At 38.8% G+C, this 22,008-nt stretch overlaps 1 protein-coding gene across 1 annotated transcript in view; it reads left to right on the forward strand.

The window, feature by feature from the left end:
- The first annotated feature begins 13,313 nt into the window (after positions 1–13,313).
- HECTD4 (HECT domain E3 ubiquitin protein ligase 4) overlaps positions 13,314–22,008 on the forward strand; it is a 666,929-nt gene continuing 658,234 nt past the window's right edge. The window contains exon 1 of the mRNA XM_053699752.1: positions 13,314–13,600. Coding sequence (XP_053555727.1) covers positions 13,448–13,600 — 153 coding nt within the window. The 5' untranslated portion in view covers positions 13,314–13,447. The remainder of the gene's footprint in view (positions 13,601–22,008) is intronic.

A 22,008-nucleotide genomic window follows, 5' to 3' on the forward strand; every position in this document is an offset into this window, starting at 1 on the left:
TTCACAGAAAGATTGCTAATCTTCCTGATATTCATTGTTTTGTACAAACTTTGGTTTGTATAAAACCTGTTATTAAGTCAATTTCTCCTCCTTGGAGTTTGAATTTGGTTCTGGGGGCTCTTCAAGCTCCTCCGTTTGAACCTATGCATTCACTGGACATTAAATTACTTTCTTGGAAAGTTTTGTTTCTTTTGGCCATCTCTTCTGCTAGAAGAGTTTCTGAATTATCTGCTCTTTCTTGTGAGTCTCCTTTTCTGATTTTTCATCAGGATAAGGCGGTGTTGCGAACTTATTTTAAATTTTTACCTAAGGTTGTGAATTCTAACAACATTAGTAGAGAAATTGTGGTTCCTTCATTGTGTCCTAATCCTAAGAATTCTAAGGAGAGATCATTGCATTCTTTGGATGTAGTTAGAGCTTTGAAATATTATGTTGAAGCTACTAACAATTTCCGAAAGACTTCTAGTCTATTTGTTATCTTTTCCGGTTCTAGGAAAGGTCAGAAGGCTTCTGCCATTTCTTTGGCATCTTGGTTGAAATCTTTAATTCATCATGCTTATGTCGAGTCGGGTAAAACTCCGCCTCAAAGGATTACAGCTCATTCTACTAGGTCAGTTTCTACTTCCTGGGCGTTTAGGAATGAAGCTTCGGTTGATCAAATTTGCAAAGCAGCAACTTGGTCTTCTTTGCATACTTTTACTAAATTCTACCATTTTGATGTGTTTTCTTCTTCTGAAGCAGTTTTTGGTAGAAAAGTACTTCAGGCAGCTGTTTCAGTTTGATTCTTCTGCTTATAATTTCAGTTTTTTTCATTATAAGATTTAAACTTTACTTTGGGTGTGGATTATTTTCAGCGGAATTGGCTGTCTTTATTTTATCCCTCCCTCTCTAGTGACTCTTGCGTGGAAAGATCCACATCTTGGGTAGTCATTATCCCATACGTCACTAGCTCATGGACTCTTGCTAATTACATGAAAGAAAACATAATTTATGTAAGAACTTACCTGATAAATTCATTTCTTTCATATTAGCAAGAGTCCATGAGGCCCACCCTTTTTGTGGTGGTTATGATTTATTTGTATAAAGCACAATTATTCCAATTCCTTATTTTTTATGCTTTCGCACTTTTGTCTTATCACCCCACTTCTTGGCTATGCGTTAAACTGATTTGTGGGTGTGGTGAGGGGTGTATTTATAGGCATTTTAAGGTTTGGGAAACTTTGCCCCTCCTGGTAGGAATGTATATCCCATACGTCACTAGCTCATGGACTCTTGCTAATATGAAAGAAATTAATTTATCAGGTAAGTTCTTACATAAATTATGTTATTATCTAAATAATTCCTATTTAAATCTAAATACTTACCTAATAGTAACTAATAGTTACATTGTAGCTAGCTTAGGGTTTATTTTTATACAAGTTTCTATTTATTTTAACTAGGTAGAATAGTTACTAAATAGTTATTAACTAATTACTAACTACCTAGCTAAAATAAATACAAATTTACCTGTAAAATAAAACCTAACCTAAGTTACACTAACACCTAACACTACACTACAATTAAATAAATTCCCTACATTAAATACAATTAAATAAATTAAATTAGCTAAATCACCAAAAAAACAAACAAACACTAAATTACAGAACAGCAAGTTGATCTTCAGGGGTTAGTGTTAGGTTTTTTAAGGGTGTATTGGGTGGGTTTTATTTTTAGGTTAGGGCTTTGGGCCGCAAAAGAGCTAACTGCCCTTTTAAGGGCAATGCCCATCCAAATGCCCTTTTCAGGGCAATGGGTAGCTTAGGTTTTTTTAGTTAGCATTTTATTTGGGGGGTTTGGTTGTGTGGGTGGTGGATTTTACTGTTGGGGGGTTGTTTGTATTTTTTTTTACAGGTAAAAGAGCTGATTTCTTTGGGGCAATGCCCCGCAAAAGGCCCTTTTAAGGGCTATTGGTAGTATAGTTTAGGCTAGGGGGCTTTTTTTTTTGATAGGGCTATTAGATTAGCTGTAATTAGTTTAAATATCGTGTAATTAGTTTTTTTATTTTCTGTAATTTAGTGGGTTTTTTTGTGATTTAGCTAATTTAATTTATTTAATTTAGTTAATTTATTTAATTGTAGTGTAAGGTTAGGTGTATTTGTAACTTAGGTTAGGTTTTATTTCAAAGGTAAAATTTGTATTTATATTAGCTAGGTAGTTATTAAATAGTTAATAACTATTTAGTAACTATTCTACCTAGTTAAAATAAATACAAACTTGCCTGTAAAATAAAAATAAACCCTAAGCTAGATACAATGTAACTATTAGTTATATTGTAGCTAGCTTAGGGTTTATTTTACAGGTAAGTATTTAGTTTTATATAGGAATAATGTAGTTAATGATAGGAATATTTATTTAAATTATATTTAAGTTAGTGGGTGTTAGGTTTAGGGTTAGACTTAGGTTTAGGGGTTAATAACTTTAATACAGTGGCGGCGACATTGGGGGCATTAGATTAGGGGTTAAAAAGTGTAGGTAGGTTGCGGAGACATTGGGGAAGGCAGATTAGGGGTTAATGAGTATAATGTAGCTGGCGACGAAGTTAGGGGCAGCAGATTAGGGGTTCATAAATATAATGTAGGTGGCGGCGGTGCCCGGAGCGGCAGATTAGGGGTTAAAATGATTATTTTAGTGTTTGCAATGCAGGAGGGCCTCGGTTTAGGGGTTAATAGGTAGTTTATGGGTGTTAGTGTACTTTTTAGCACTTTAGTTATGAGTTTTATGTTACAGCGTTGTAGCATAAAACTCTTAACTACTGACTTTTAAATGCGGTAGGACTCTTGACAGGAGAGGGTGTACCGCTCACTTTTTGGCCTCCCAGGACAGACTCGTAATACCGGCGCTGTCACGAATACCTCAGGAGTTAGCTGAGAAAGGGGTTAATTCTGTGTAGCTTGAACTAAGAACCGGTGGTTGTTTTTTTAGAAATAGCTGTGCACTGGGTTTGTTTGTGTTTTCTTTGAAGTGCCATAACTCATCATAAATAGTTTCTGAAAAAACCTTCCTCCAAATGTTATTGTGTATGCATTGAGTCAATCTGTCAGCTCCAGAGATACCACAGTGCTTATCCCCCCACATCCTGATGAGGCCAATAAAAGGACATTGGTCTAATGCCTATATGTGTTTAAAGACAGGGGGGGTTCTTAGCCTGCCCAGGAGGGTGTGGTCAGGCAACTTGATCTAGGGGAAAAAAAAAGTATAAGGGTCTTGGGTGTTAACACTGAAATGGTTCATTCTACATGGGAGGCTGCTTGCTACAGCGTGAGTGACAACTTTTCTTCTTGCCCATCTCTCTGGGGGCAGACTCATAAGCTAATGAAGTATTAGGTCTGTTATTTTTCTCCTATTTTATCTTAAAACACTGTTTGCTAATGTGTCATGTTATTTGTACCAACTTTTATTAATAATGCATTGTGCATAATATTTTTGACATAATAAATCATTCTTTTATTAAGTTTGGCCTTTGTCTAATAATTAAACCACGTTACTGAAAGAGACTGGAATATTAGAACTGTATAATTTAGGTTATTTTCTGCTAAATTGTATTTAGAGGGTTAATGTGTAAAGTCTGGGTTTTTTCTTAGGATTTTCCCTTTAATACATTTTAAGTAGTGGCAGTATTGGAGCTATAGGATTGTTGGTTTAGTGTGGGTGGCATTAAAAGGGAGTTTAGGGCATTTCTCTTACGTCTAGTACAGACTAGGGAGTGTGGTTAACCCTTGCACCCACTAAACTGAATCACAAGCTTGCCTGGTGTGGCTAGATTGTGACCTATTGGTGACAGAAAAAGGGGGCTGATAACCCTTTCTGTACCAAATAAGTGACTGGCGCAGGGTTGGATAACCTTGGTTCATCACAAATTGGTGGGCAGCGGTGTAGATAATTTTTTTATTATTAGATTTTAGTGCGTGTGGATTTGCTAGTGTGAAAATCCCGGCACTAAAAGAAATTGTTTCTTACAATTTCCAAAGGCTAAAACTCAGTGCATTATATAGTCACACATTGCAAACAGTCCCCTTCCCTATTCTGTTTTTCTTTTCTATTTTATTTTTGCTATGCAATCATACGAGCAGCAAGCTAAAGAGACACTGACGCTCCTATGCCAGGAGCGTGATATTCCAACACGTTCAAAGAACAAAGATTTACTAATACAAGCTCTTGTTGAATATGATAACAGCCAAATCACACCAGTTGAAGTCTCAGGAGAGATGTCTGCAGCTGTGGGCAGTGATTCATCAGGATCTGGGGCATACATTGGACTGTTATTTGCAAACTGTTCTTAAACATATGGGCTCAGTGGATGCAAGTTTGCGCATGGAACTGATTAGGAAATTTTATGAGAGACAGGCTGCTGTGGAAGCAGCTGAGAGACAGGCAGCCGCGGAAGCAGCTGAGAGACAGGCGGCTAGGGAAGCTGAGAGAGAGGCTCTGGCAGCTGAAAGACAGGCTGCTGAATGACAGGCTGAGAGAGAGTATCAGCTACAGCTTGCACGGTTGGAGAGAGGGATGGTCTCACCTGTGGTTAGTGAACCTAGAGACCCACCTGCTCCCCGAGTGCGTGCAGAGAATTTTTCCTCTCTGGAGAAAGATGGAGATGTGGATGTATTCCTGCGTAGCTTTGAGAAAGTTTGCAGACAGTTCCAGTTGCCAAGGGAGCAGTGGGCCAAGTACCTTACCCCTGGCCTGAAAGGTCCTGCACTGGAGGCGTTTGCTGAACTACCCCCAGAGTTTGATCAGGACTATGATTCCATTAAAGCTGCACTGCAGAGGAGATATACTCTTACTCCTGAGGTGTACAGAAAGAAATTCCGTTCTCTGCAGAAAGGTTTGTCAGAGAGCTATACTGCAGCTGTTGGGAACTTTGACGACAGCCTTTAAACAGTGGGTCAGAGGATTAAAAGTTGCCACTATGGAGGAGCTGTAAGATTTGATTGTGAAGGAGCAATTTATGCAGCTGTGCCCAGCCGGGGTTCAAGAATGGGTTTTGGATCGGAAGCCCATAACAGCATTGAAAGCTGGCGAGCTGGCTGATTTTTACACAGCCAACAGGTCACCAGGGAATGGGAGGAAATCCTTTTCTAAGGGAGCTGCTGCACGACCCCCCTTCACAAAACCTGCTGTGCCTTTATCTAGTGTGTCTGCTCCCTCTGGGAAAGGAGGGGCGAGTGCTGCATCTGGGCAGGGGCATACCCGCAGATGTTTTGCTTGCAACAAAGTGGGCCACATCAGCTCCACTTGCCCAGAGAGGATTAACTTGGAGCAATCAGCTGGAGGGGGTAATCCCTCAGAAGTACCAGCATCTGTTTTGTTTGTTACCTGTCCAGAGGAAAACAACCATGAGAACTTGCAACTTGTGACTGTTGGAGACAAGGTAACCTTGGGGCTGAGGGACACGAGTGCAGAAGTGACCATTGTGCGTCCAAAGCTAGTGAACTCTGAGAACATTATCCCTGGAATGACTCTAGCAGTTAAAGGGATTGGGGGAATGAAACTTGCAGTGCCTATGGCACGTGTATATCTTGATTGGGGAGCGGGGAGAGGTTTAAGAAATGTGGGGGTATCTGAAAATATTCCTAATGATGTTTTACTGGGTACTGATTTGGGTAGATTGTTATCTCTTTATGTGCCTGACAATGCTACATGTGACCTAGTGACATTAGTTGCAGACCATTATGTGGAAAGGGCTGTGTGTAAAAATGCTCAGAGAAATTATGACCAGGAGGGAGGACAGAGTGCATGTGTGCGCAGTGCTGTGCCTCAACTGGGGGTTTCTGTGCTGAGAGGTGAATCTGTAAGAGGAGAGACTGACTGGGGAGAACGACAGATAGACGGTGTGTGTCTTCCTGTAATTAAACCAGCAGTATCTGCAGAATTACAGTTAGTTGTACAGTGTGAAACTGATGGGGGAGAAAGGCAGATAGACTGTGTGGGTCTGTCTGTGCCTGAACCAAGTTTAACTGTACAGGGAGAAACTGTTTGTGATAAGAGGCAGATGAGGAGTGAGTGTCTGTCTGTGATTGAATCAGTGGATTCTATAGAAGGAGGTGAGATTGACGGGGGAGTGAATGACTGGGTGACTGGGCCGCTGGATGATGTGTGCCAGTCTCTGCCAGGGACAATTCCGTTCCCCATGAAAAGACACAATATTTGGGATAAATGGCAAAAGGAAGATGTGTGCTTGTCTGCACCAGTGTCAGAAGGGTCCCAGATTCTGTGTGAGGACGCAAAGTGGCAGACTGACTGTGAGAGAGAGCAGAGGGGCAAGCTAGCACACTCTATGACAGAAGCAGCAGAGCCACAGATTTCAGAGTGTGTGGGGGAGGAGGGTACAGGATACTCTTTGAGGGACCCCCAGAGTGAGTGTGAAAGATTGTGGGTGACAGAGACCCCAGTAACCTCAGCTGTGACCTATAAACAGACTGCACAGACTAGGGGACAGAGACTGACACAGACTGCAGGAACAGGGGGGAGGAGTACAGAGAAGTGTATTTACACAGCCCCACAGTGCCATTCAGCAAATACACTGATAGATGTGCATTATCAGTGTCCCCAGCAGGCTCAACAGTTAGAATACAGTGGAGAGGAGGGGGGAAGTTAGTCAACTCCCTACCAACCATAACAGAGTGCAGGAGTACAGGAATTCTACTCCAGCGGGAGGGCAAGATCCTATGGTAGTTAAGCAGCAACTGACAGCACACAATATGTTCAGAGAGCACACCATAGGTAGCAAGACCCTAGGTTTCACAGGCACCTCTGTAACAAGGGATGATGTGTTATCCAGGGATAAGATGCAAGCCTTATTGGGGGAGGTACCTGCAAAACCAAGAGATGCCATATTCCCACAAAAATAGTTGCAGGATTTTACTGCCAGAGAGGGAGTATATGAGATGGGGCAAAATGTTCTGGTACTAACACTCATGAGGCAGAACCAGCTACAGGCTGCATGGGAGGGGCCCTGCAATATATTAAAACAGTTGGGTAGAGCAACTAGGGTGTCACTTTTAAAAGGAGGGCATCCTGCTGACACAACTGCTATGTGCGATTTGTCTGGCAATGGCGTTATCACCGCAAGGGGAAGCTCCTTTTGATACGCATCGGGAGTGGCTTGTAGCCACTCCCTTTTGCCTCTCTTATTGGGGGAGGTGTCACGAATACCTCAGGAGTTAGCTGAGAAAGGAGTTAATTCTGTGTAGCTTGAACTAAGAACCGGTAGTTGTTTTTTTAGAAATAGCTGTGCACTGGGTTTGTTTGTGTTTTCTTTGAAGTGCCATAACCCATCATAAATAGTTTCTAAAAAACCCTTCCTCCAAAGGTTATTGTGTATGCATTGAGTCAATCTGTCAGCTCCAGAGATACCACAGTGCTTCTCCCCCCACATCCTGATGAGGCCAATAAAAGGACATTGGTTTAATGCCTATATGTGTTTAAAGACAGGGGGGTTTCTTAGCCTGCCCAGGAGGGTGTGGTCAGGCAACTTTATCTAGGGGAAAAAAAGTATAAGGGTCTTGGGTGTTAACACTGAAATGGTTCATTCTACATGGGAGGCTGCTTGCTACAGCGTGAGTGACAACTTTTCTTCTTGCCCATCTGCCTGGAGGCAGACTCATAAGCTAGTGAAGTATTAGGTCTGTTATTTTTCTCCTATTTTATTTTAAAACACTGTTTGCTAATGTGTTATGTTATTTGTACCAACTTTTATTAATAATGCATTGTGCATAATATTTTTGGCATAATAAATCATTCTTTTATTAAGTTTGGCCTTTGTCTAATAATTGAACCACGTTACTGAAAGAGACTGGAATATTAGAACTGTATAATTTAGGTTATTTTCTGCTAAATTGTATTTAGAGGGTTAATGTGTAAAGTCTGGGTTTTTTTAGGATTTTCCTTTTAATAAATTTTAAGTGGTGGCAGTATTGGAGCTATAGGATTGTTGGTTTAGTGTGGGTGGCATTAAAAGGGAGTTTAGGGCATTTCTCTTACGTCTAGTACAGACTAGGGAGTGTCATTAACCTTTGCACCCACTAAACTGAATCACAAGCTTGCCTGGTGTGGCTAGATTGTGACCTATTGGTGACAGAAAAAGGGGGCTGATAACCCTTTCTGTACCAAATAAGTGACTGGCGCAGGGTTGGATAACCTTGGTTCGTCACAGGCGCTATGGAAGTCCCATAGAAAAAAGACTTTACGAAGTTTATGTAAGTCGTTTTGTGGTAAGGCCAAAAAAGTGTGCGGTGACCCTAAACCTTCAAGACTCGTAATACCAGCAGGCAAAAAAAAGCAGTGTTAGGACCTCTTAACGCTGCTTTTTTACCCTAACGCAAAACTCGTAATCTAGCCGAATCCTTGCTTGCTCTTCGGCATAAAACTGCAAGATTAATCTTTGCTAAACAGCATGAAAAGAAGCCTGATGTAAATTGGGAGCAAATTATTTGGTCAGATGAGACCAAAATAAATTTGTCCAGCTCAGATGGGGTCCAGCATGTTTAGTTGGAACCTGGCCAGGATTATTAATACATAGTCCCAAATTGAAGCATGGATGTGGAAGTGTGATGATATGGGGCTGTGTGAGTGTAAAAAATATTGGGGAGATGACATTTATAGATGGCACCATGAACGTCTGTGAATATACCAAAATACTGCCTGGCAAGATGACTCCAATCATGAAAGAGTGTTTACACAAGAAAAAAGTGAAAACTATGACCTGACCAAGTATGTTGCCTGGCTTGAATCCAATAAAAGAACCATGGGGTATTTTAAAGAGTTTTGTATTGAGGTTATTCTCCAGCTCCCTCTAGTTATCAGTGCTGCCATGTTGAAATCTCTCTTATTTGCATTCCAGTGACAAAGTGTTTGCACAGGTGCAGTAACTTTTCTTCAGATACAGTGGGGAAAAAAAGTATTTAGTCAGCCACCAATTGTGCAAGTTCTCCCACTTAAGAAGATGAGAGAGGCCTGTAATTTTCATCATACAGGGAGTGCAGAATTATTAGGCAAGTTGTATTTTTGAGGATTAATTTTATTATTGAACAACAACCATGTTCTCAATGATCCCAAAAAACTCATTAATATCAAAGCTGAATAGTTTTGGAAGTAGTTTTTAGTTTGTTTTTAGTTTTAGCTATTTTAGGGGGATATCTGTGTGTGCAGGTGACTATTACTGTGCATAATTATTAGGCAACTTAACAAAAAACAAATATATACCCATTTCAATTATTTATTTTTACCAGTGAAACCAATATAACATCTCAACATTCACAAATATACATTTCTGACATTCAAAAACAAAACAAAAACAAATCAGTGACCAATATAGCCACCTTTCTTTGCAAGGACACTCAAAAGCCTGCCATCCCTGGATTCTGTCAGTGTTTTGATCTGTTCACCATCAACATTGTGTGCAGCAGCAACCACAGCCTCCCAGACACTGTTCAGAGAGGTGTAATGTTTTCCCTCCTTGTAAATCTCACATTTGATGATGGACCACAGGTTCTCAATGGGGTTCAGATCAGGTGAACAAGGAGGCCATGTCATTAGATTTTCTTCTTTTATACCCTTTCTTGCCAGCCACGCTGTGGAGTACTTGGACGCGTGTGATGGAGCATTGTCCTGCATGAAAATCATGTTTTTCTTGAAGGATGCAGACTTCTTCCTGTACCACTGCTTGAAGAAGGTGTCTTCCAGAAACTGGCAGTAGGACTGGGAGTTGAGCTTGACTCCATCCTCAACCCGAAAAGGCCCCACAAGCTCATCGTTGATGATACCAGCCCAAACCAGTACTCCACCTCCACCTTGCTGGCGTCTGGGTCGGACTGGAGCTCTCTGCCCTTTACCAATCCAGCCACGGCCCATCCATCTGGCCCATCAAGACTCACTCTCATTTCATCAGTCCATAAAACCTTAGAAAAATCAGTCTTGAGATATTTCTTGGCCCAGTCTTGATGTTTCAGCTTGTGTGTCTTTTTCAGTGGTGGTCGTCTTTCAGCCTTTCTTTCCTTGGCCATGTCTCTGAGTATTGCACACCTTGTGCTTTTGGGCACTCCAGTGATGTTGCAGCTCTGAAATATGGCCAAACTGGTGGCAAGTGGCATCTTGGCAGCTGCACGCTTGACTTTTCTCAGTTCATGGGCAGTTATTTTGCGCCTTGGTTTTTCCACACGCTTCTTGCGACCCTGTTGACTATTTTGAATGAAACGCTTGATTGTTCGATGATCACGCTTCAGAAGCTTTGCAATTTTAAGAGTGCTGCATCCCTCTGCAAGATATCTCACTATTTTTGACTTTTCTGAGCCTGTCAAGTCCTTCTTTTGACCCATTTTGCCAAAGGAAAGGAAGTTGCCTAATAATTATGCACACCTGATATATGGTCTTGATGTCATTAGACCACACCCCTTCTCATTACAGAGATGCACATCACCTAATATGCTTAATTGGTAGTAGGCTTTCGAGCCTATACAGCTTGGTGTAAGACAACATGCATAAAGAGGATGATGTGGTCAAAATACTCATTTGCCTAATAATTCTGCACTCCCTGTAGGTATACCTCAACTATGAAAGACAAAATGTGGAAACAAATCCAGACAATCACATTGTCTGATTTGGAAAGAATTTATTTGCAAATTATGGTGGAAAATAAGTATTTGGTCAATATCAAAAGTTCATCTCAATACCTTGTTATATATCCTTTGTTGGCAATGACAGAGGTCAAACGTTTTCTGTAAGTCTTCACAAGGTTGTCACACACTGTTGCTGGTATGTTGGCCCATTCCTGCATGCAGATCTCCTCTAGAGCAGTGATGTTTTGGGGCTGTCGCTGGGCAACACAGACTTTCAACTCCCTCCAAAGGTTTTCTATGGGGTTGAGATCTGGAGACTGGCTAGGCCACTCCAGGACCTTGAAATGCTTCTTACGAAGCCACTCCTTCGTTGCCCGGGCAGTGTGTTTGGGATCATTGTCATGCTGAAAGACCCAGCCACGTTTCATCTTGCTGATGGAAGGAGGTTTTGCACTCAAAATCTCACAATACATGGCCCCATTCATTCTTTCATGTACACGGATCAGTCATCCTGTTCCCTTTGCAGAGAAACAGCCCCAAAGCATGATGTTGCCACCGTCATGCATCACAGTAGGTATGGTGTTCTCTCTCCTCCAAACACGACAAGTTGTGTTTCTACCAAACAGTTCTACTTTGGTTTCATCTGACATTCTCCCAATCCGCTTCTGGATCATCCAAATGCTCTCTAGCATACTTCAAACGGGCCTGGACATGTACTGGCTTAAGCAGGGGGACACGTCTGGCACTGCAGGATCTGAGTCCCTGGCGGCGTAGTGTGTTACTGATGGTAGCCTTTGTTACGTTGGTCCCAGCTCTCTGCAGGTCATTCACTAGGTCCCCCTGTGTGGTTCTGGGATGTTTGCTCACCGTTCTTGTGATCATTTTGACCCCACAGGGTGAGATCTTGCGTGGAGCCCCAGATCGAGGGAGATTATCAGTGGTCTTGTATATCTTTCATTTTCGAATTATTGCTCCCACAGTTTATTTCTTCACACCAAGCCTCTTGCCTATTGCAGATTCAGTCTTCCCAGCCTGGTGCAGGTCTACAATTTTGTTTCTGGTGTCCTTTGAAAGCTCTTTGGTCTTCACCATAGTGGAGTTTGGAGTGTAACTGTTTGAGGTTGTGGACAGGTGTCTTTTATACTGATAACAAGTTCAAACAGGTGCCATTAATACAGGTAATGAGTGGAGGACAGAGGAGCCTCTTAAAGAAGAAGATACAGGTCTGTGAGAGCCAGAAATCTTGCTTGTTTGTAGGTGACCAAATACTTATTTTCCACCATAATTTGCAAATAAATTATTTACAAATCAGACAATGTGATTGTCTGGATTTGTTTCCACATTTTGTCTCTCATAGTTGAGGTATATCTATGATGAAAATTACAGGCTTCTCTCATCTTCTTAAGTGGGAGAACTTGCACAATTGGTGGCTGACTAAATACTTTTTTTCCCCACTGTCCCTGCAGTGCAACCTAGGTTCCAAATGGTAGCACCCATAGTTAGTGGTGCATTAAATGTATTTAGTTAAATGTATTTAGTGTTCCTTTAATTTTACATAAGAGCAAATAACCTACTGTAAAACTTAGATGTAAACCAATTACTGTAAGGTGATACACTTTTGAATGATTTGACATTTAAAGTGATTGTAAACTTTAATGAATTAAAGCACAGTATCAAATAATACTCTTAAAAACAGAGGCACTTTAATTCATTAAAGTTTGCAATTATGCTTATTTTTTAAAATGCTTACCTTTGCGTTATGGTAAACACAACACCAATCCTCCCCCCGCATCTCCTGCTTTTATTAGCATATGGATGACGTATCCTGCTTTAAAATAATTGTTGCGTTGCCTCACGAGCTGGATGCCAAAGGGGGCACACAACGATTGGAGGAAGACGGATTTGTCATCAATCTGCTAAAGAAAGCAGCAGATTCAGGCAAAGGTAAGTATATTAAAAAATAAGCATCATCGTAAACTTTAATGAATTAAAGTGCCCCTGATTTTAAGAGTATTATTTGATAATGGGCTTTCATTCCTTAAAGTTTACAATCACTTTAAGTGATATTGCACAAAACTATATGTACTTACTTCTTTTGTATACTGTGTGGTGGCCCCAGTACTGGGGGCCCATAGTTGCCAGTCTATACATAGGCCTGTAAAGGATTTGTTCAATCCTAATCCAGGAGATCCTTTTATTACTGCAGGTTGAAGGTCCATCTATCTATCCTCAAAATTATTATACAGAGCATTATTATTATTGTTTACTACAGGGTTACCTTTGGGGGGGGGGGGGTATTTTGCACCAGGGCCCTCTGTTGACTAGGTCCGCTACTGTGTATATATATATATATATGTGTGTGTGTGTGTGTATATATGTGAACTGTCACACACACACATATATATATATATATATATATATATATACACACACACACACATATATATATATATATCCAGATAGCTGATCCACATGTTGACAACCACCTGGGTGCAAATATGACATACAAATCCAATTCATTATATATATATATATATATATATATATATATATATATATATATATATATATAGATATAGTGTGTGTGCTCACGTCTGCCATCACAAATATAGATACGAAAGACAAGAAACTGATATGTACCTGTACCCACACTGTCCCCATGAGTAGCCTAGCGACACATCCAGGTACAGGCGGCGCTGTGCATGCTGGGAGTGCCGACCAGCCAACATGGCGCCTTGCTGACAGTTGAGGTGCTGCTGCGGTTCTTATCGCCGGTCTGTGTGTTGCCCGGAGCAGGCGGGGTGGGGCTTTAGTATCAACGATGAGGGAGTGGTTCGGGGGTTGCTGAGGAGGATATGGGGTCGCAGGCGGCTGCAGGGGACTCTGCTCAATGGCTTTCCGTAAAGGAGGAGACCATATTTCTACATGACGGGCTAATCCGGGTCACAGACCTGGCCGAGTTGCCCAGCGAGATCGGAGTCACAGAGACAGGGGATACGGATCTAGAGGTAGGGGATTTTGGATGATAATTGGTACCAGGCACGTACATATAGTTTAGTAGATTCTCACACATATTAGTGATGAACAATACCCGGTGAAAATTGATGTATACTGACATGGTGCAAAGCGGTGTGTGTGTGTATATATATATATATATATGTATGTATATATATATATATATATATATATATATATATATATATATATAAAATGCGGTACTGTGAATGGTGTTTTATTTCTCACTACAATATTAATTCTTATTATTGATCTTAGCATCATGAATGTTTATAATTCTTATTTTTTTTTTCTATGGTGCAATTGGTTTGAGGTTTATAATTTTTGGAAAGTGTCCATCTGTACCAACCTAATGCACTGGACATCTAATCCATGAGTTGTTTTATATTGTTTATTTACATGGAATACAGTTCTCATAGAACTGTAATAATGGGCATGTGAGTTAATTTACCTTATTAATACACAGGATGATCTTACTGTAATTAATTTAAAAATTGCAAGCCAATGAACATAATGTATGATATATATATATATATATATATATATATATATATATATGTGTGTGTGTTAACATCTTTAAAATACTTTCCTTAATAATTGTGATGCTTGAGCAGCCAGATTGTAATGCCTTTTAAGGAGGCCTTGGCAGTTAACATTTTGATAGTCAATGTAATGTAGCATTACTGTATTCAAGGCCTATTTATATTCTGAGCAATCTTATTATGCAAAATACTACTACTAATAATATGCTTTATCATTTTTTTTATCACTGTGCATCTATATTTATATAATAGAAATAAATAAGTTTGTATCTATTATAATGATATTCTTGATTTAAAAAAACAAGGGCTTGATAGATGTATATAAGCCAGAAAACATAGGAGCCAGATTGACATAAAAAAAAAAAAAGCTTTTCTGTGGACACATGTAGAATAATTCTAAAAACAAAAAAGTAATTATCTGCCTCTCTGATGCTGTCAGCCCCTGTTAGATCCATTTATTATTAGTCTGGGTAGAGGTGCATTTATATTATTGGCAGTAAACTATATATGACCAATACGTTTTTTTTTTTTGTTTTTTTTTCTGTTCTGTTTTTACACATTTGTCATCTTGTATTTGGTCCCTGAATCTGGGTTCTGGGAATTTCTTTCTTGTTAAAACTAACATATAAAGCCACCCATTTTATTTTATTTCAGTGGCATCTAGCCAAAATGTAATTCTATAATTACATCATATCCTACTGGACTTTGTTTATGTACAGGTCATTAAGATACTATGGCCAGATGAGCCTTTGTCCAAGGATCCTTGCCCATATTTTGTAAGCAGTGTAGGCCTTTGTACTGGTCTGTCATATGGCTCAGGGAAGCAGGTGCAGTCTCGCTTTCATGCTTAATGATGGGCAGGCTTAATCATCTTTTTCTCTTGTAATGCAAGGCATCTGCTCAGGTTGTTATATGCTATGTTTCTGTCCTCTGTCAAATGAGATCATCTTGATTTCTGTTCCCGAAATATTTTGGTGCACAGTTAACTTTTTTTATGTATTTTTAATTAAGTATTATAGACAAAATATTAAATGTGCTCGCATACTTTGCTATTTTTGAGATAAACCATCACAGAAATCACTGCTTGTTGTATTGACAGAATTATATCTCATTACAGTTAAAGGGATTTAAAGCTAAGCACAAATATGTAATTATGTGATTTATAGATGCTAGTTTGGACTACCGTGATCTGGTGTAGGAGAATACTGAAAATGTAAGGTTTCAAGAGTTTGAAATCAATGATTTGACATATATAAATGCATTCCTAAAGCTTAGCATTATTCAATACAGCCTCTGTTTGGGATAGAATAGCTGTTCTTAGGGTAAAAAAGACTGATCTATAAAGCAACACAAAGATTTAGAACTTTCACAGTTATGTATAGATCTGTTTGATTTTATTTCCTCATAGACAGCTAAAGGAGCCACTAAGATAGATGACGCTATACATGATTCTATTTTAGTATTTTAATGATAAAATTGCTATAAGTTATGTGTTTAGGGTTAGAAATTATAGGGATAGTCCCTTACCAATTCACCAGTTTTGCATAACCAACAGCGTTATTATACACGTTTTACCTCTGTAATTACCTTGTATCTAAGCCTCAGCAGAATGCCCCCTTATTTCAGTTCTTTTGACAGACTTGCATTTTAGCCATTCAGAACTGACTCCATGGTAAATTCATGTGCATGAGCTCAATGTTATCTATATGAAACACATGAACTAATGCCCTCTAGTGGTGAAAAACTATCAAAATGCATTTAGATTAGAGGCGGCCTTCAAGGTCTAAGAAATTAGCATATGAACCTCCTAGGTTTAGCTTTCAACTAAGAATACAAGAGAACAAAGCAAAATTGGTGATAAAAGTAAATTGGAAAGTTGTTTAAAATTACATGCCCTATCTGAATCATGAAAGGTTTTTTTTGGACTTGACTGTCCCTTTTAAGATGCAAATGGGATGTGTTAGTTAGAACTGGGTGCAAGTGGGAGAAAACCTAACCCTTTTATGTTGAATAAAATGCACATTTACAGGCATAGCCATGACATCACCAATGTGATATCATAAAAAAATAAATCATAAAACATCCGTTGTTAATTATTAAGCTAGTTTTATCTCAAAGGAGATTTGTGTGTCAGTAAAGAAAGCAATGTGTATTTGAATAAAATGTAAATTTGGAAATTAAATATAATAAAGTTAAGGCTGACAAACATATAAGATTTTATACGATACACAATGTGACAATCTATACATACAATTTAAAAGATTTTATAGAAAGATTGGGTTACTTTTTCAAGGTCACATTTACTGGCCAATTAGACTTTTTTTCCTTGCCTGTCTGTATTCTATTTTCATGCTGCTTTCAGGGACCTCTCCCAATATAGCTTATATAGCTACATAATGAATGTTGCATGAAATTGAATATGTACAGGAGACAATTTGCTGTTTTTGTTGGTCGGTAATATTATACTTTACTTGCACATTTAAATTTGCATCTAATCAGTAGCTTTTTGTACTGCCATCTGGTTACATAGTATTTTTTTAACACTTCATGCTAGGTTGACTTTTGTCATGTTTCCTCTGTTTATATTCTGATAGTTGTTGAGATGGTTTTACAACCTTATGTAACCATTTATCAGAAGTTACCAGAATAAATCTGTACAAATAAACATGTTTGAGGCAAATCCTGCTAATAGATCTTTCCTTCTCTATTTTAGTTAGACATTGTAGCTATTTGTGACATAATTGCTGTAGAAGAAAAATATCCAATTTTAGTTTTGTCAAACCATGTAACAGGCCTTCACAATTTTAAAAATTACAATTGAACAATAATTGGTTTGAGTACATGGATCTGCATGTATATTATATGCATATGTCATTACAACTTTATGAATAAGGGACAGTAAACAATATTTATGTTAAAGTATTTGTAAACTTTAAGGAATTAAAGCTCAGTATCAAAAATAATCTTAAACACAGGGGCACTTTAATTCATTAAAGTAAGATGCCAATCCTCCGCCCGCATCTCCTGCTTTCTTTAGCATATGAATGACGAATCTAGCTTCCTCCAATCGTTGCATGCCCCACGAGCTGGACGCCAAAGGGGGCACGCAATGATTGGAGGAAGCCAAATTCATCATGCATATGCTAAAGAAAGCAGGAAATGTGGGCAAAGGGTCTGCATTATGTTTACCGTAATGCAATGGTTAGTTTGTTAATTTTTTTTTTAAATTAAGCGCATTTATAAACTTAAATGAATTAAAAGACCAGTATACACAGAAATCATGGATCAATATACTAATAGTAAATGACTAAACTAATGAAATGCGAGTGGACTCAAGTAGAATATTGTATACAACACTGTTTGCAGTAATATTTATTAAAATGTGCTATTCACAAACCTCTATTAGATTACTGGCAGAAAACAAACAAACTGTGTGTCCATGTGAAGTAGCTCCTTATAACAGTGACCGGCAATGTCAGCAGCAGACTATGCTTCACATTCTATAGGCTCTTTGCATAGAGATGCTGCTACATCAGTGCACAACAATTGGATACCACTGTAAATTGCCTGGTATCCGTTATATCTCACGAGTCATGTTGTGCCATGCAGACAACTGTCTCCCACAACTGTGGCCCCCACGGGCAAGTGATCAGATCGATCAACAGCCGTGCATGCACTATAAGAAAAAAACTGTTGATTGATCCGATCACCCGTACACAGAAAACCCACCCAGGATGACGACAGCCCCAATAAACAAGTGTCCGCAAAGCTCCACACTAGCAATTTGATATAAAATGCTGCTCCCTGCTTAAACGGAAGCGCTTACTTGCGGCTCAGGTCCATGTTTCCTCTTGTGATGATGTCACCACTATGGGGCTGTGCATGCACTATGTGTGGCAAGGAGTGAGAACGAAGTAGCTGCACGGCCAAAAAATATACTAAGGGGTATAGGTAAGACAATGCCAAAACTGACTTTGCTAAAAAAATATTTAAAACAAACAAAAAGAATGTATATAGCTTGATCAGCACCAATATATTTCATTATTGCAGTACTTTCATTTAAAATATATTACATATTTGAGTAAACTGTCGCTTTAAAGTGCCCGTGTTCAAAATAATTTTTTGATACTGGGCTTTAAAGTTTACAATCACTTTAAAGTGCATATTAATTAGTAGTTCCCTGCAAAAATAAATAACTTCAAACTTTTTTTTTTCTTTCTTTTTTTTGCTGAGTGGTAGAGCCAATCAGATACTAAACTGCTGGTCTGATTGAGACTTTGCATAGCTCTGTGCTGCAGTTCTGCTTTAGTAGATAATGCAACTCAATGAAGGCGGGTCTCACAGATACACCTTAATTGCCTCTGCTAGACTTTAGTTACTAAATACCCACCAACTTACCCTGTAAGTCCATTTCACTAGTTCCTGCTTTCCTCTTGCGCAATCACTCTTGCCTGAAATCCCTTTTTTTGTGCTGCTTACTCTCTGTGGAACTTCTCACAACTTCCTAATCTCCATATGTTTAAATTGATTCTAAAAATCCACTTACTCACAGAGGCATCCATCTAAGCCTATCTCTCAGCTCCATTTTGATCTTCAGTCCATCCTCCTTATGACCAAACCAAGGTATTCACTCCTTTTTTGTTTTTATCACACCAACTAACTATTCTGCTTGTAAATTGCCCAAGGAAGAGAGCACTTGTATCATTCTGTTACAATACGTTAAGTGTAGTTTTGTTCTCATGCTGTATATTCTATCCTTGTATAATGTTTGCAATTATATAAATTAAGCATAATAATGATTTATGTAGTGGTTTGTATATACAATTCTATCTGCAATAAATAATGAATGACCGCTTTAAATCAGCAGGTAGTCTCATAATGTAGGTTTGACTAATTGAAGGAAAGGCAAGGATCTACTTAAAGGGACATGGTTTCTAGCCAAGCACCAAAAGTTTCAGATGTATACTGATGTCTACTGACTCATGCTTGCTCCTGTTTGTACAATGGGACTTTTCATATGCGGGGGTGGGGGGGGGGGTCTTTGCTCTTCCTGTTTTCTCATCCCATTTCAGTGGGTGTCCCAGCTAGGGTTGCTACCACAGCCATGTTTTCTTCGGCACTTATGAGTAACATATGCTGCAGCGCGTGCAGAGGGCAACATGCATTGCGCACCTAAACAGCACACGAATAGTGACCCTGGACAGCACTATTTTTATGTTCCTCCCTGCATACCCAGAAGCATGTGTAACTCATAAGTGTCCAGTAAAACATGGCCGAAGTGGCAACCCCAGTCCCATCCTAACCTCATCAACAGTGCTAAATTGTGAGCTTCAAAGTACGCTTTTAAAAATGTTTTCTACAGGATTTTTATATCAGTATCTGTCCTTTATAATCCCATTATTCCCCTGCAATTCTACGTACACATAATTAACCCCTTACTAAGTTTCAAGAAGCTCAATGCATAGAACATTGTTTGGAGTGCAATAGATCTGCACCTCCAATGAATAGAAGATAGTTTGGAGTGGAATAGATCTGCACAAGTACCTAAGTGTGAGGAGGGAGGGGCAAGCATTAAAAGTGAAAGTGAAACCTTTAATGTTTTTGTTAAGTAAACTATTTAAATTGTTGTTATAAAGGTAATGTTTATTTTCTCCTTCCAATAAAGTACAGCTGAGACGTTAATCAAATACGAATGATTAACCTATTAAACTGGAGATAGTTAATCTCTCATTTCATAATTATCTACATATTTCTAATGGTATATTCATTTCATTTTTTGATATAACTGGAAAAAACAATATGAAAAGTTTTATTCTCCTAAAAATGAGACCTTTATGTAGGAAACCACGATTTAAATTGCGTTTTAATGACTAGTGATTTAAATTGTGAATCATAGCAGAGACTCCTAATGCATGGTACAATTTTTAATCAAAAGCAATATTATAATGTATGCATTTATGAGAAAAATCGGGCCTGTAATATCCACTTTGATCTGGTAGTCTCCTTTTTTAATCATATCAGAGAGCAGTCTTGTGCCCACCATGTTTAAAAAAAAAATAAAAAATAAAAAAATGTATTGTTCCTCTGCACCATCTATAACAAAGAATTGCAAGAGCCATTAGAAGGGTGTGTGACCTTGCCTCATGAAACCAGAGCCTTTACATTTGTTGCAGCAGTGCTCTTATTCCAGAATGGATGTGAGCAATAGTAAAACAAACAGGCGGAGTAGACTACAAATAATAATAATATTATTATTCTTTATTTATAAAGCACCAACAGATTCCGCAGCGCTGTCCATGGGTAACAAAGATAAAAGGACAGTACAATATGAGACACCAGACAAAATTTAACAAACAAATACAGGGGGAATTGGGAGTAGACTACAAATTAATAATAAAAACGATATCTTTCTTTCATTATTCCTTAAATAAATTAAAGGGATGCTAAACATCTTGAAATTTACGTTTTTGTTGTCTTGCTATAGAATAATAACTTATCAGCCAAGTGCAAACATTTTTAAAACAAGCATCTTGTTTGCTGCAATTGTTTTTCAACAGCCACTCTCCACTTTCCTTATTTGGAGGAGCCAATTTGGGCTTGAGTCGGCAGACAACAAGGCTAACCAAAGACCTAATTTTAGCATAAAATGCATTGTTTTGTATCTGTTATCTTTTAAAGCAAGTTAGGAAAATCTATGTTGTAAGGTTAGCCTGGATAAACCATCAAGGGTGCATTTCTAGCTCAGGGAATTAGAAAATCCACAGTTTTTAGAAAATAAATACAAGTATATTGCAAAGTTACTGCACATAACTAAACATTTTATTTAAAAATGTCAGTGTTTACAGTCTCTTATGTTCTGCTTGTTTCCGCCTAATAATCAGTGATGTTAAAAACCACATTAGCATTTCTATTATTTATATTTAAGAGCATCATTATCTTCCCCCCCCCCATGCTAAATGTATTTTAACATGTTTACGATAAAGCTGGCTCCTTACCGAATGTTAAAGGGACATAAAACCAAATCTTTTTCTTGCATGATTCAGATAGAGCATGCAATTTTAAACAACTTTCTAATTTTCTTCTATTATATAATTTGCTTCATTCTCTTAATATTCTTTGCTGAAAAACAAATCTAGATAGGCGCAGTAGCTGCTGATTGGGTGCTGCGCATAGATGCCTCGTGATTGGCTCACACATGTGCATTGTTATTTCTTCAACAAAGGATATCTAAAGACTGAAGCAAAATAGATAATGCAAGTAAATTGGAATGCTGTTTAACCCCTTGAGTGCTAATGACGGCTCTGAGCCGTCACAGAGTTTCCCACTCTGGTGCTAATGACGGCTCAGAGCCATCACTAGCACTCTCCCAACTTGAGGGAGATCTGTGGTCTCCCACCCGCTCCTACCCCGGCGATTGGTGCTGCATAATGAAAGGCATCGCCGGGGCTTCCGTTTTGCGTGGTGACATCACGCGCAATAAACGTGATGACGTCACCGCGCAACTTTATTTAACATTAACAATGTTAAATATAGGAGCAGGGGGCATGCTGCTTAGAAGCCTGTATCTCAGGCATCTAAGCAGCTACAGACCCCCAAGACCCACAGTTGGAAAGGTAATCGCCTAACCTTTCTAACGGTGTAAGTCTTGGATCTGAAATAAATAAAAAAAATTTTTTTAAAAATATTAAATAAAAAACCCTTTAAGAAAACCTTAGCACCCAGGTGGGAAAGTCCTTAACTTTATTGGTAGATAATAATGCACTTTCACCAGCATGCGTTTAGTTTTTTGTTTTTGATTTCAGAAGTTTAATTTTTCCAAAAAGCTGTAATAAATATACAAACACCCTCTTGCAGATACT

This window comes from Bombina bombina, chromosome 2 (genome assembly GCF_027579735.1).
Source record: "Bombina bombina isolate aBomBom1 chromosome 2, aBomBom1.pri, whole genome shotgun sequence".
Lineage (NCBI taxonomy): Eukaryota > Metazoa > Chordata > Amphibia > Anura > Bombinatoridae > Bombina > Bombina bombina.